This window comes from Haliaeetus leucocephalus, unplaced genomic scaffold, assembly GCF_000737465.1.
Source record: "Haliaeetus leucocephalus isolate CR32 unplaced genomic scaffold, Haliaeetus_leucocephalus-4.0 Scaffold830, whole genome shotgun sequence".
Taxonomy (NCBI): Eukaryota; Metazoa; Chordata; class Aves; order Accipitriformes; family Accipitridae; genus Haliaeetus; species Haliaeetus leucocephalus.
In genome coordinates this window covers 824,779-840,378 of record NW_010973266.1, presented here as the reverse complement: position 1 = coordinate 840,378, position 15,600 = coordinate 824,779, and the positions used below count along the sequence as shown (strand labels likewise).

General features: G+C 49.7%; 1 protein-coding gene across 1 annotated transcript in view; it reads left to right on the top strand.

The window, feature by feature from the left end:
• The window catches only part of DPYSL4 (dihydropyrimidinase-like 4), an 18,590-nt gene that overhangs the window by 1,967 nt on the left and 1,023 nt on the right, over window positions 1-15,600 (top strand). The window contains 12 exon segments of the mRNA XM_010581941.1: window positions 1,085-1,173; window positions 1,787-1,971; window positions 2,853-3,017; window positions 4,448-4,509; window positions 4,600-4,680; window positions 7,473-7,541; window positions 7,650-7,770; window positions 8,495-8,651; window positions 10,733-10,874; window positions 11,916-12,086; window positions 13,279-13,458; window positions 15,401-15,572. Of these exon segments, the coding sequence (XP_010580243.1) occupies window positions 1,085-1,173; window positions 1,787-1,971; window positions 2,853-3,017; window positions 4,448-4,509; window positions 4,600-4,680; window positions 7,473-7,541; window positions 7,650-7,770; window positions 8,495-8,651; window positions 10,733-10,874; window positions 11,916-12,086; window positions 13,279-13,458; window positions 15,401-15,572 (1,594 nt within the window).

Here is a 15,600-nt window from a genome sequence, read left to right as displayed (position 1 = left end):
ATGGGGTGGGGGTGGGCCCCGCAAGGGGAGGGGCCGTAGGGATCTCCCGTGGGGCAGCCAGCACGGAGGCTTCTTTCGATTGATTTTATGGGACGAGGGAAAACAATAGAGATGCAGTAAAAGCCTCGACACTTTTAAAAACACAATGCAATTCTTCAGTACTTTTTTCTGTATGCCAGTGGTGCTCTTTAATGCAAGACCCCAAAACGTTTTCCCCGCTGTTTAGCATCAGCAGGCATTGCCGTGTTGTAAGCTGTCTCCACGTGCTCTTGGGTCCCTCAGTTGTCTTTGTGCTAAGGCCACGCTCCTTGCGTTGCCCGTTTTAGCCTTGGTAATAATTTTTCTAGCAACACCAGAGAGCAGGAAAGGAATCCTCTTAAATTAGGCTGCAGTTCCACATTTACATAAACGCCACTGCTGTCTAATTTTTCTAGTTAAAGATTCTACAAATCTGACAACTCTACCAGTGTCTTGCTTTGAAGTGAGGGAAGTCCTTGAGGCATTATCTGCCTCCGACAAGACTGTGAAAACTAACCAATGTCAATAAATTACCAGGTTAATAAGATGCACTTAAAGGTCTCCGTAACCGGAGCTGATGGAGGAGGCAGGTACATGGCCGAGCTGCAGGATGTCACCTTGCAAACCTTCTAAAACTGCTGAGAACTTCAGTCAGTCGCTGAACCTGCTCTGAAGGAGCTCTTGGTGGGCCCTCGGGGGGGTGGTGTGCTTCCTGCAAGGCAGGTCAGGAGCCGCGGGAGCTGGAGCACGCTCCCTTTGCCCGGCTCCGCTCAGCAACACGCGGCTCAGACCCCTGAAATGGGGATGTTCTGGTACCCAGAGCTGTTGGGCCCAGCTGTGCCGCCTGTACACCCCAGGCTCGTGCCGCGCTTCCTAGGAGTTCTGTGTTCCTCTCAAATTTTGTAGGGTTTCCTTCGCAAAGTACTGTTGGGTTTGGTGTGGAATAGTTTGGACAGTCACTAAACTTGTATGGTTGAAGGGCAAAATATTAAGTCCTTGACTTAATGAAAGCTCAGAATGAATAAATAAAGTAATCTTTTAAAAAGTGTGGGTTTTTTTCCATTAGAGTGACCGGCTTCTAATCAAAGGAGGAAAAATTGTCAACGATGATCAGTCATTTTATGCAGACATTTATGTGGAAGACGGTTTAATAAAGTAAGTTAAAAATTTATATTTGGTAATGTCATTTCCAAGCATGATACAGTGCCATGGAGTTTGAACAAGGTTCCTTTCCGTCATTTTTCTCTCGGACATATGTTCCCTTTTTGAAACACAAGGACCTTTTTTTAGAATAGTGTCAAGAAAGATCTACATTAGTGTACTTTTGCAGCTGGAAAGACATATAAAGTGCTGACAGCTCGTGCTCTGTTGTAAGTTGCGCAGGAGACGAGTGCGGAGCCAGGCCAAGCGCTGCGAAGGTCCCTGAGAAGCAGCGTACGGACTCCGGCACTGCGACCTCGGCAGCTCCTCTGGTCTGAGCGGGTCCCTCAGGCGATGGCCTGGCGTGTCCCAAATGCTGCTGCTGAGTGCCGGAGCCGGGACGGGTGGGATGGGTGCTGCTGGGCGGGCGTGATGGGAGCGGACCCCGGCTCCGCTCCGGCACCCAGCCCAGCAGGAGGTGCTCCTCCCCAGGGTAGAACCCAGCCCCGGGTGCCAGGGGGCCTGGGCAGCGCACGGCTGCGTGCCACCAGCAGTACTTAGAAGTTGGGTTTGCATCTTCACTTAAAAGTTGTTGCCAGTTAACAGGAGATCTTCGTATCATTTTCAGACAAATTGGAGAAAACCTGGTTGTTCCTGGTGGTGTGAAGACAATTGACGCCTACAGCCAGATCGTGATGCCGGGCGGGATAGACGTCCACACCAGGCTGCAGATGCCCGTCATGGGGATGACCTCTGCTGATGACTTCTACCAAGGCACAAAAGCAGCCCTGGCAGGAGGAACCACAATGATCAGTAAGATGGAGCAGTACTCGAACAGACTTCTAAGTAGAACATTGTTTAGCCAAATACATTGGGCCTTTTTTCATGGCGGAGATTATTTGCCCTCATAGCAGAGAAATGTTCCATTTTTGCTGTAGAAATCAAAGCATTACAAAGCTAATGAAAACGCATTATGTACCTTTCAGAACCTCCTTCCGTTGCTACACACATATATTAAAAATACATAGCTGCTCCGCTCCTGCTTCGCCTTGTAAGAGAATAAAATAGAAGAAAACTTTAAACACCTTTTAATGTATTTTTAATAGCTTTGCAAATGTGTTTTTGTAAGAGTTTTTCAGCTCTGTGAGCATGGGTGCTGTTTTTGTGTTAATGTAAAATAATTTTGATTTCTGTTTTGTTCTTGTTCTGGTCCCAAGGCCCACTGTAATATATGTGACTGAAGGACCAGTCTCAACAAGTCCTGGCGTAGCTCTGTACCAGTCTCATAGCCAGTACTGCAGGGAATAGGAACAAAGAGAAGAGAAGTGCAGAGGGCTGATGGGCTGTGGGTGACTGCCCATGGAAAATGCCCGAGGGAGCCGTGCAAAAGTGTGCAAGCACGTGCTTTGGTCACCGGCCTCTCTCAGATGCTGTGTTGGGTAGGCTGTGTGGGAAAAAAAAGGGATGATAGTAGCCATAGCGTGCAGTTCGTTTGTTGCATTTGTTTCACTTTATCTGGGAAATTTATTATCCTTTGTCTTTAATCAACGCTATAAAAATGAATTAGCGTTACAGTGTCTCCTTTTCGCAGCAGTAAAGTCTTGCACAAGAATACCAGTGGCTGCTGCGCTCTCCAGGTATTTCTCTAGCCCTTTCCCTGGCAGGCGTGCTAACGCTGTGCAGTGTTTCCTCAGTTGACCACGTCTGCCCGGACGCTGGGACCAGCCTCATGGCTGCCTACGAGCAGTGGCGCGGGAGTGCCGACAGCCAGGCCTGCTGCGACTACTCGCTGCACGTCGACGTCCCTCGCTGGCACGAAAGCCTGAAGGAGGAACTGGAAGCCCTGGTGAAGGACAAGGGTAAGGACAGAAAGAGCGGTGTTCTGGCAATAACCCCACAAAACCCCCCACATCATAATTATTGCAGTACAGGCACGTCAGCAAGTCGTCGTAGCCGTGGTGGTTATTGCTGCTCCGCCGTACTCCTCTTACCCGGCGATAGATGGGCTGCGTGGAGGGGACCACCGCGCTCCCTCGCTATCCAGGTGTGAACTGCCCGTCCTTTGCCATCTAGGAGAAAGGTGTGGGCAGGGGTATTGACACCGGGTTCGTAGCATAACATCTGGTTTGTGTGCTCTCACCTTTGGGCAATGTACAGCCCGGTCCTGAAAATTGATTTTGGAAACTAAAGGAACAGTAATCGGGCACCCTGATTCAGCCTGCCTGATGTACAGAGAAGTGTTAATAGAAAAACGCTCAAGACCGGGCTTATAGAATAAAAGTAAGCTTTAAGCTTTCCGTAGAGATTTTGTTCGTGCCTGTAATTCCTGCACATCCTGAAGTATCCACTGGACATGGCTTACTGGAAAGCAGGCCATGCGGCAGGAATTCATGCATTTCATTAATACTTATTTCCACGTTTGGAACTACATTTTGCTTTCAGATATGGTAATGTAGAGCTAAATGACTTCAATGTAATTTGCAGTCTTGCAAGCAAGGGCTTAATTGGTCAATTAACATAGAAATGTGCAGTGAATTTCCTATTAAAATGCGGAGTGGCTGAAGTAATGTAGCTATTCCAAGCTTATACCGGGTGTTTTTCATATATACGTTCACATGAAATACAGTTTATTTGTAATTTGATCATAGTTTGGGATTAGTTTTTGCCTCTATCCATATAAAATACAGTAGCAATTCTCCGGCTTTGACTCAGTGCTTCAAGAACCATCCTTTATATTAGATGATAGAAATGGTAGAAATTAGGATTGCATGCAGTGCTGTATGGAAAGTACTGCCCGTCTATTTATCTAGCTAAATAGCAGTGCACTAAATAACAGTGCTCTAATGTTAGAGAATCTCATCTTTTGCTGTAATTCGCTCTTAGCACTAATACACTAATTCGAAGACAGTTATCAGAACAAAGTTGGGGATAAACCATAAATTGAAGCCACCACTGGAGGGAAAACTCAGCTTGGGAGCAATGCATTTGATGCTGTGCATTCGGAGCAAGTTACGGAAAGTACCTAAAATCAGAAATGGACTACAGGGGTTTTTTTCTTGGTTTGGGTGCATCCAAAGATAGGGGTGTGTTGTCTGTCATGGCTCCCAAGCTTTGGGGTTCAGATCTTGTGAGGACTTTAACCATTTCAGCCCTTAGCCTTGCTTTGCTCTCAGTCCAACCCCAGCCTGCACAAAGCCCCCCCAGTTCGACCACCCCCTGCTCAGCCTGTACCGGGTCACCAAGTTCTCAGCTGGGCCAGTAAACACACATGTCATTCTCTTTTCTCAAGGTGTGAATTCCTTCCTGGTTTTTATGGCCTACAAAGACAAACTTCAGTGCACCGATGCCCAGGTAATACAGTGTCCAGTGAAAGCCATCACCCATGCTCTGAGTGTAAGCTGTGATTTATCTGATATCGGGCAACCCACTGTCTCTTGGCAGATGTACGAAATATTCTGCATTATTCGAGACCTGGGGGCCATTGCCCAAGTGCATGCTGAAAACGGAGACATCATCGATGAGGTACGGTGTTTATATTCATTTAAATTAAAGGTTGTCCAGAGTATTTTGATTTAAGGTGAAGTGCTGACTTTAACAGATGGGCCGTAGTGTCTAGTGGAAGGTGGAGCAGTGCCAGCACACTTTCAGCCTTCAGCTGGTGCTGCGGATTCAGTGGGGATCGGTCCAGCCGAGGGAAGGAGGAGCAGCCTGCTGTGACACCTGGTTGCTCTGGGGAGAGGACCGGTGAGCACTTTTCGGTGCCTGCTTTCAGCAGAGCATCACCTCAGTCGCTCACCTCCACAATCTCCGGCGAAAGCCGAGCCGAGTTGAGCTCGTGGCCTTGCAGCAGAGCAGCCGTGGTCGGTCCGTGCGTGTGGGCAGCGAGCCTGGCAGCAGCCAGGGGATGCAGAATCGGTGCTCCCGCACCCTGCCCCTGCGGCTCCAGCCGCGCGCCAGGGCACCTGGTCTGCGGTGTAAGCTGATGACCCGAGCCTCGGAGGGAAAGGGCTGAGCGGGGACCCTGTGCTGGCAGAGGGACGTGCAGGAGGGTCAGGGGCTCCTGCTAAAGTTGGCAGCATCCTCCCAGTGACTCACACGCACCTGGGTTTCATCACAGAAATCTTTGCAAGGACTGCTCAGAGGTTCCCAACAAGTACGTTCTGGGGCTTCTTACAGGATGACTGACTGCCTTAAGTGATGCTTTACCACATTATCTATCTTGTTTAGAAGTCTTGAGCACTTGAGAAAATAAGGAGGTTTGCGTCTTTTGAAATAATGTACTAATAATAAGCACTTGGCAGTACTTATCTCCACAAATGGCACTCAGGAACTTCCTTGGTATTGCAGACTTTGCTCATGTCCATTATTTTTCCTTTATACCTTTAGAAAAGAAAATCTTGGATACATATTGCAAACAGATGACACAAGGTAGAATTAGACTTGCAGTTCCTTTTAGCTTATGGTCACGCAGGTGTTCAGTCTGGTGTGGGAGGAGGGTTTAGGATGAAAGCAGGATCCCAGTCCTTCAAACAGGCTTATTTGAACAAACAGGATGGAGGCTAATTCCTGTCTCCCTGGGATTTTATCTGAGAAACCTTTTCTTCCGCTGGCTGTGAGACATAATGTGATCCCAGGCAGTTCAATATCTTCAGAAGTATTTCTTTAAGCTGCCAGCATGATGACATTCGAGCCCTGGGGACAAACTCAGAGGATACCTGCCATAGGAATACAGAGAAATAACCATCCTCTAAGAGCAGGACCCTTTAAAGGCTGTGAGATCTGGTCTGTAGTGTTGAATAATGTCCTTGCATCTAATGCCAGCTAAAGGGGAGCATTACATGATACAAAACATCACAGAAAGGAAACAGGGTGAGGCATGTGCTAGACATCTGCTTTCAAATACAACGTGAAGAACCTGGGTGCAGCCCAGAGTTCCTCCCAGCTCCTGTAACTGTGGGTTCCCAACTAGCACGGGGTCCCTGCGGGGACTTGATTTGTGCCCATCGTGACGTGGGCGCAGCCAGGTGGGGCTGCTCGGCTTCAGCCCCTGCGCTGGGGCACGCCGCTGGGCCAGTGGCTGTGCAAAACGTGCCCCCCCACTGCTGCATCCCCCCAGAACTGGGGGGGTGGCAAGCAGCAGCAGCCTCTCGTCCGAGCCACGTCCCCACTGCTGCATGGCGAAGTGCACCGGGGATGGGGAATGCACGTGGCCGTGGCTGTGGGACTTGGCGGGCGAAGCTCTGGAGAGGTGGGACGCGCTGACAGTCTCTCTGATGCTTTGCACCCATCTCTGCCTCCTCCGTGGGCTCCTCGGAGCAGCTTCAGGGAGCCTCACGTCCGGGGGAAACATCTTGTTAAAGAATTTTCAGACGTGGGTTTCTCTAGGTTTGCTTTATTAACAACTCAGAGTTGGGCCACCACCCCAGTGAATGGCATACTTCCAAAAGTTTCCAAATCTTATACACCTTTTTACCACCCATTGTCCCAGTCCAAAGTCTTTGTAATTTTCCAGCCGATCTCTGTTCTCATATCGTTATCATTCAGCATCTTATCTCATCCATTTTTGTGTCTTGGTTCTTCTGAAATTAGCGGTCATAGGCAGAAGGTCTTCGGTCACCACAGTCACTTATCTTCTTACACTTCAAAGATATCTTTGAATTTCTAAAAATTCACTCAGGTTATTCTATTAATTTATCTTGTTCTAAAGTTAATCACTTACTCCCATGTCTTAGGTCTAAGATGTATGATCCTTCCTCTGTTGATTCAGCTTGACTGGGTTTTAAGCCAGCCATGGAGGGGAGACATACAGGACAATTAAGCAGCTCATACATATTGTTTTATAAGCACCTGCATTCTGTTAATCATATCTAAAACAATTTCTAATCATTAGTTATATGTCTAATATGAATAGTCTTAAAACAATAAGGCTGAAGGCCTCATTCCTTTTACACATCTCTTCCTTCCTTGTAGCCATGCATCGCAGCTAGCACAGCCTTAGCGTAAGCAGCAATGGGTTTAAAATCCTACATGCTCCAGAACTATAGCTGGGCTTGAAGACTGGGGAAGGGCCAAAGGTGCTGTTGGGGTGCAGCAGGTCCCAGTCCAGACGTGTTTCCACAGCACTGGATGGGTCTCCTAGGAAGCAGCTGCAGCGGTTTGTGGAGTGTCACAGGTACAAATGGTATCGCCTAGTCGTACTCATGAATTTCCATCAGCCTTCAGGTACTTCTGAACACGGTGTTTTGTGTCCTGCATTGCTTCGGACAGGCTGTTCTTATCACTGACTGCTCTTTTGTTCATCTTTGTCCACCTAGGAGCAAAAGAGGCTGCTGGAACTCGGGATTACCGGGCCAGAAGGACATGTCCTCAGCCGCCCCGAGGAGGTAACGTCTCCAGCCCTTCAGCAGAACCACCCAGGGGTTTAGAACAGCCGCTGCGGCGGTAGCAGAGGTGCCCTGAGATGGTTTCTGCCTGTGGTCTGGTGTCTGCAGGTGGAAGCAGAGGCAGTGTACCGTGCAATTACCATCGCTAAACAAGCCAACTGCCCCTTGTACATCACCAAAATTATGAGCAGAGGTGCAGCAGACGTGTTAGCTCAAGCAAAGAGAAAAGGTAAAGCGTTGTTTTGTATTTGCACACTAATCGAGCCTACTTAAATATGCCCAGGAATATCATTCTAGCTGCAAGGTGTAAGAATTTGTTACCACCCAATTTCTCTCACCTTTTAAGGGTGCTAAAACTTGGTGTTGGCTTTTCTTCGCAGAGTGTGCCAGAGCTAATTGCTCTGAGCTGGAAAGATTTGAGGAGATGTGCTTGAAATTTTTGACACCTGAATCTCAGTAGACGTAGCTGACAAAAAGGAAATAATTCACTTGCAATCGTTTGTCATGAACTAAATGAAAAACGGATCTGGAGCAAGCTCCAAATTCGAACTGGGGGTAGAGTGGGAAGAGCTGGAAGCAGTCCTGTGGGGAGCAGGGCGGAGGGCCATGCCCAGGGACAGGCAGGGGTCCGCAGCCACCTGTGCCCCCAGCCAGGGGACTGCCAGAGAGACGCTGGTTTGATTTAGAGGAAGGCGTGAGGGTTTGTAGATACGAACGTCTGTTTGGTCTAAGGAGAAAACAGACAGATTCAAAACTTGTTTTGACAGCATTTCCCAGTCGTTTGAGATAATCTGAGGGATTAACGTGAATTCAAAGAAAGAGCTGAAATAGTGAGAACACTGAAGAGAAGTGAAACCGTCCTTTATCGTTAACCGCGGTGTTTGTGCGCGCTGTGTGAAAAGAGGCTGCAGGACCCGCAGCGCGCTTGCACTCGTTAACTGATTGCTCCGTAGGCACGGTTGTGTACGGAGAGCCCATTACCGCCAGCCTGGGCGCCGACGGGTCGCACTACTGGAGTAAAAACTGGGCCAAGGCTGCAGCCTTCGTCACCTCTCCCCCCATCAGCCCGGACCCCACCACGCCGGATCACCTCACCTCCCTCTTGTCCTGGTGAGTTCCCTGTTGGTGCCGATGCCTGAGCACGTCTCTTGTGTTTCCATGCCGCCTGTGTTCGTTCGAATGCCGTTTACAGTCAGAGCCTCGCCTGCGGAGCGGGGGCTGGCTGGGGGGTCGCAGCCCCGGACCTCCCTGGCTTAGCCCCCCCACCTTTCACCCGTGGGTAACAGCCTCTGTCTTCCCGGGGGCTCCCCCAGTCTGGTCCCGTACCTGGGCGTTGTAGGGTGCAGCAGCACAGCCAAGGCTTGCACACAATTCAGCTTTCCCCTTGATATTATAATCAGAGTAGGAAAACTAATCCATCAATTGTTGCACTTTTGCATATCAAAAGAATAACTCTTCGGGTTTTTGAGCCAGGTGACTCTTTCAAAAAGAGCCTAAATTATGCTTTGATGAAGCCAGGTAATAGTTACCCGATTTTCTGTGTAAAAATCAGGCTCACGCTGCCCGGTTCCTCCTTCAGAACCGGACTGGGGAAGGCACAGTGTCCGGCGGGGTGGCCAGGACACCCCAGTGCCCGAGGGACAGTGTCCACTGCCGCTCTGCCTCGCCGCGTCCCGGGGAAAGCCTCCTGCGCTGCTTTAGCATTAAAGCAAAAAGGATTTTGTTGGAAGCAGCGTTGGGCGTTTGCAAGATTTTAAAATGTGTGAAGCATAAGCGTTTCGGGCATGTCACCATGTGGCGTTGTTTCAATGCAGAGTCACGCAGCAAAGCCCCGGGGACTGGCTGGAGCGTCCCTGGAGCTGTGCAGGGACCGAGCGGGCGCTGGCAGCCCAGACCGGGCAGGGAAACACCAACACCCGCCTGCCGGGGCCATATTCCAGGGACACAGCCGCCAAGCTGTTAATCACGGCTGGAGCTTTGCCACGGGCCAGGGTTTCACACCTCACGGCAAATACACACCAAATCCGTCACTGCCGCCTTGCAGAAAGCGATCTGTAGAAGCGGGGGTTCATTCACAGCGGAGGGTTTGCATTCAGGTGTCTGCAGCTCAGCTCTAGCATCTTCTTCGTTCATAGCCACACAGCCCGCGGAGCAGCACCAGTCAGTAAAGCTCCGTCTGGCATTACACGCAGTTCGGTGTGGGCAGAGTTAGAAAAATCAGCTCCAGAAGTAATGCACGAAGAACTTTTGAAATGGGATGAAAGTTGTTTATGGATCCAGATAATTGTAGAAAAATTGCATTCATTATATATTTTAAAGAAGAAACAAACATTTCTTAGCATTCTCTGAAATGTGACTTCCTTCCTAGAAGGATAAAGAGCTGTTAACAAGTGAAAAGTGGTTCATGTTAGTATATCTTACACAGTATATAGAGATATCTCAATACATTCAATATTTTCTTAGAAGAGGCAATAAAATACAAGCATAGTTCAGTCTAGCACAGCTTTGACATAAGTGGAGTCAAGCTCCCAGGCTCGTCAAGCTACATGTGCTCAATTCTTTTCTTGCCCTGCTGTGCCCTGCCTGCCAGCATGGATCCAGTTCCTTCACCTGTAGTATATGAGACTACATAACATTTGGGTTTATCCAGGGTCTTGTTTTATTTAACCATATCCTTGCTTTAAAAGAACCCTGCTTTAAAAGCAGCCTTGCTTGGAGAGCCATTTCCTAAAATAATCTGAGGTTCAAAAGGAAGGTACAAAGATTAAAACGTTGGCTTAAATAGTAAAAAAAATGGCCACTTTAGGAGAGAATATAAACAGCGTTTATGAGGCTGCTGGTTACATCTCTTAGATGATTCCAGTGCTTAATTCCTGTATAAATTAGAAGAGCGAGATGCCTCTGTGTACCTGTAAAAACTGCCTTTTAACTTGACTTCCATGGGCATTTACAGACCGTAAGTCACCTGCCTTTGCAGTCTTTGTTGGTGAAACCAGTCCGTACCAAACAGACTGAGCCCGAAGCCCACAAGCCATTAGTGCCACACGCAGCCTCCCAGGCAAGGGGGGGCTTTCGCCTGCCGAGAGGAGAGGAGGGGTGCCGCAGGGCAGGGGAGGTGGTGGTAGTGCCGAGAAGGCTGGTTGTGCTGTCGGGTGCCTCCTCTGACCCCCTGTGCTGTGCTTTTTGCCTAGCGGGGACCTGCAGGTTGCAGGCAGCGCTCACTGCACCTTCACCACCGCGCAGAAGGCAGTGGGGAAGGACAACTTCACCCTCATCCCCGAGGGAACCAACGGCATCGAAGAGCGGATGTCCATAATTTGGGAAAAGTGTGTGGTAGGTACTAAAATAACGCTGAGTCCTTGCGAAGCTGTGGATGTGAGTGTGTGTGAGCAGGTGATGTCAGCGTCCTCGTTAATTCAAACGAGCCGGGAGGAGTGACATTGTCTAGACTGCTACTTCAGAGGAGCTTGCTAATGAGGAATTAGCATTAACCTGAATGCCTTGGAAGTGTCTTCAAAGGCTTCGGCACCACGCCGCTCTCACTCGCAGTCACAAGAGAAAGTCTCTCCCACGCTTACCTAAGGGTACGGCGCAAGCTTACCCTTAACGCCGTCTTCCCTGCTGCTTGCAGGAGGCCTGGGGAGGTGGATGGGGATGGGGCGTGTCTCCCTTGGTGGCCGTGGCCGTGCCTGCCAGCTGCCTGGTCGCCCCGGTCCCCACCGGTGGGGACGGGCTCCCGCAGCCCCGCCGCGGCTGCTGGGGGCGAGCTGCGGCATCTGGCTGGCGGGATCGAGTCCCGTGTCCCTGCACGCCGGTGCACCCTGCCCTCCCGCGGAGCATCCCTGGGAGGCTCGAGCCTGCATCCCACGGAGCAAACATCTCTGTGCGGACTTCCAGGAGCTTGGGAACCAAGCCACCCTGAGGCCTCTGCCTTAGGTGGGCTTTGTTCAAAGATAAATAGAATTTGTCAAGATAATAGGTTCACGTCCGGTCTTTCTTCACTGAAATATCCTTAACCATCTTTAGTGAACGTGAGACGCCTGTATAGGAGTTGGAGCCTACCACTGAAGGTCTTGTTTTTCAGAGACCTTAAATTTCAGAATCCAGGGAAAATAAAACCCATCTATTGTATTATTTAGCCCACAGGGACAAGGCTCAGCCCCCCCGTCTCCCTTCTCCCCCGTCATTGCAGCCCTGTCGCAGGGTGGATCCTCACATCGCATAGTCGCGCGGTTGGGTCCTGCGATTTCTTCTCGTGGATCCTCGTTCCTGCTGGTGGGAGAGCGTGGGTCCGGCCGTGGGACGGGGCTGCTGCCCGCTGCTGGGAGCAGGGCACGTCTCCGGTGAGGGTCCTTTTCCCCTTCTCTTTCCCAGGTCTCCGGGAAGATGGACGAGAACGATTTTGTAGCGGTGACCAGCACCAATGCTGCCAAGATCTTTAACTGCTACCCTAAGAAGGGGCGCATCGCTGTGGGCGCTGACGCAGACTTGGTTTTGTGGAATCCCAAGGCTACTAAAATCATCTCGGCAAAAACGCACAACCTGGTAAAGTATTTTTACATTACTTTCTGGAGCTGAGTTGAGAGTCAGAAGAGAGCAGTAAAGCAATCTCTCTCCTCAGATCAGAAAGATCAGATCATTCAGCAAGGGGGGAGCTGTATATGTGGATAAAGTGATGAAGAACCTTGCATTTGCTTTTAAAAATACAAGCAAATGAAAATATATCCTTGGTTACTGTGAAGGGTAGGAGCAGTGACTACTCTGAGACAGTCTGCATCTGCTACAGAAATTTTACGATCAATTTATTCACTGTGGACTAGAAAAATGTAAGTGCTGAATTTGTTTTAAGTATTAAACTATTAATATAGTTTAATATATCAGGATCCTTCCTGAAGAGCTCCTGCACTGGCTCCATGGGCGCTGCCTGTCCGTAGGGGTCACTCAGTCGGGAGAGGTCCGGGTGCATCTTAATGGCATTTTAGCCGTGGTTTTTCAGGCCGTGGACATCCCCAAACTGATTTCCAACATAAGCCTCTGACAGAAAGCTGCAGTTGAAAGAGAGAGGGGGGTGAGGTGTTGTGAGGAATGTTGGTGATAGAGCTGATTGAAGTTAATGTAGAAATATTTTGACCCATTTGGGTTTTTTCACCAAAATGTTTTTTTCGTGAAGAAAATTATCACTGATTGAAATATTCAGGTGTTTTCTTTAAAAAATAGAAACTGGTTTCCTTTTGGTCCAGAAAATTCACTTTTGGTTTTTTTATAATGTCACATTTTTTCACTGTACACTTTGGTTTTTGGGTAGTTTGTTAGTGATAGTAATGGGAGCATTTGAAGAAAGTGGCATTTCCCACAGAACAGACATGACTTTCCGTACTTATTTTCACAGAAGACTTGCAGTGACTTGGAAGAAATGACAAGAACTTCTGTCCCTGAATGGAGAACTTAAGCAGGGCTCTTCTGGGGCTTAGAGGGAATTAATTGTTCACGTATAGTAAAAGTCTAGTTTGCTCCAGGAGTGCTGCATGTCTTTTGGGCAAGTACTGAGCATTTTGAGGGTCTAGTTTCTTTAGAAGAACCTTATTATTTGAAATATGAAGGGTTAGTTAAGTACAACTGATTGTGCATGAGGAGCAACATACAAAAATGGGGGGAGGGGCGGAATATAGTTGGCGAGACTGTCACCTTCTCTTCTTAAATCTTAACCTTATTGAATATCGTGGTTTGTTCTTTCCAGAATGTGGAGTACAACATATTTGAAGGCACAGAGTGCCACGGGGTTCCTACTGTGGTCATAAGTCAGGGAAAAGTTGTTCTTGAAGATGGAAACCTGTGTGTCACCCAGGGGTCAGGTCGCTTCATTCCTAGAAAGACATTCCCTGATTTTGTTTATAAAAGGATAAAGGCAAGAAACAGGGTAAGGAGAATTTTATTTGCCATAATCCCATATATTCATTGCACTCTCTCTGCATTATTGTGTTGCAGTCGCTGTTACAGCAAGCCTGCTGATGGAATAGGCAACAGAAACAAGAATATTATGAATGTTATTTCTTTCTAGGCCTTGAAAATTTGTAATGTTGTCATGCAACTGCTTTGGTGTGTGGCTTGGCACATTAATCAATATTGCCTATTTTAGTGTTATAGCTAGTAATGCTAGTGTTATTTGCCTATTACGAAGTTGCAAAGCAAAAATATGACTTCTAGCAAATCTGGTTTTGTTTGGTTTGTATTGAGGTAGAAGGGAGGAATTCCTCTCCTACCTGTATTAGAAAAGTTTATGTTACTGTATTACCAGTGTCTGTGCTGCATCTGTCGAAGGGTAATGCATGTAGCGTTCCTGGAAATACAGTAAGATAAATCCTTCAGTGTGCTAGCACAGCTTTTTAAGGAGATATGAAGACATGCAAATATATAAAGAGCTCCTTAACAGCTCTGCTCTCCTCCCCTCTTCCATGTGTTATTTTCGACATTTTCATTAAGCGTTGTTGATGAAGGTAGAGCAGAACTCATTAACCCCAAATTACCTGCAGCGGCACCAGTGGTGCTGGCAGCTGCAGGGGGCGGGGAGTGCCTCTGGAGTCAGGGTGGGATGGGGATGGATGGGACCCTGCCAGCTCCCTGCAGGATGGGGATGGATGGGACCCTGCCAGCTCCCTGCAGGATGGGGATGGATGGGACCCTGCCAGCTCCCTGCCGGAGGCCGGGTCTCCCCCGCGGCACTGCCCGGCGGTGGGCCGCCATCTCCACTCCGTCTGGCAGCAGCCGTCGGTTAACCTCCCGCCCGGCGCTGGCACTGGCAGTGCTGGTGGTGTCCTCCGTTTCCCTGGCACGTCCCGCATCCCCTTCACGCACCGAGAGGCGGCGGGGAGGGCTGGCCGGTGCCGTCGGCTGGGGTAGAGGGTCCCCGGGCTCCTTGTTAGCGGTGAGGCTGCACCTCTGTCCCTTGTGGGAGCAGACACCCAGTGCCGTATGTTTTTTATCATAAAGGCTGGAGTTTGCTGCACACAAACCTTGACGCACAGCGAGCTGAAGTCCCCGCTCTGGCGGGATGATAACCAGGCGTCAGCCCGGGCGGTGAGGGGTTGCTTTGTCCAGTTAGTGCGTTTGGGCAGGTGCGTTCGGCGCTTTGCAAACAACCCGGCAGCCTGCCCACGCCAGCTCTCCATCCATGATTTAACCGGAGCTTTTGACAAAAGCTACGGTCAAAAAGAGCACTGGAAAACATTGAGCAGGGTATTTTCTTCACAAGATACGCAGCACGATGGAGACAAAAGTCATGTAAGAGAAAAATTTCTCCAGAAACTGCTATAGATGTCTTGATAACCTATCAGTCTGTGCCTTTTTTTTGAAACTCAGCACTCTTCATCTTCAAAACAAGTCCCTTCTGCCCCTGTGGTTGTCAAAGGGCTGTCACTGCTTCGCCTGGGAGGAGAAACAGCCTTAAGCAAATCCGTGATGAAACACTGGTAATGAAGTCGTTAGGACTTTGGCTCCCCAGCAGCCGTGAGCGCCCAGGGCTGAGCTCATCCTCCCTGCAGGAGGACGTGATGCTCACACTGGGTGACGCTGGTCAGGGCACGCACCTGTGGGACGTTGCCCTCAGGGGAGCACGGCCCCTCGCACGGCGGCACCCCCCAACCACCTCTCGGAGCCCCTTTTCCCGGGGGGGGGGACAGGACCTCGGCCCGCGGGGTCCGGGCAGCATCCTCCGCTTGGTCTGGTCTGGTCTGTTTGGGGGTGGAGTCTCCCCCAAACCCTCCGAAGGGGTTAAGCACAGACAGAAGGACAACAAGTCGTTACCCGTCTGTTGGGCCTGGTTCTTGTTTGCCTTCGCTTAACTACGTGCCTTCACCCCGCAGCTGGCCGAAGTGCACGGCGTCCCCAGAGGGCTGTACGACGGACCGGTCCACGACGTCCTCGCCAGCGCCAGAGCCGTGGCCAACACTCCGGCCTCCAGGATCGCGCCCTGTGCGGGCAAAGCCCAGGCTCCTCCCGTGCGCAACCTCCATCAGTCGGGGTTCAGCTTGTCTGGTAGGGCGGGGGTCCCCGAAAGTCGGGG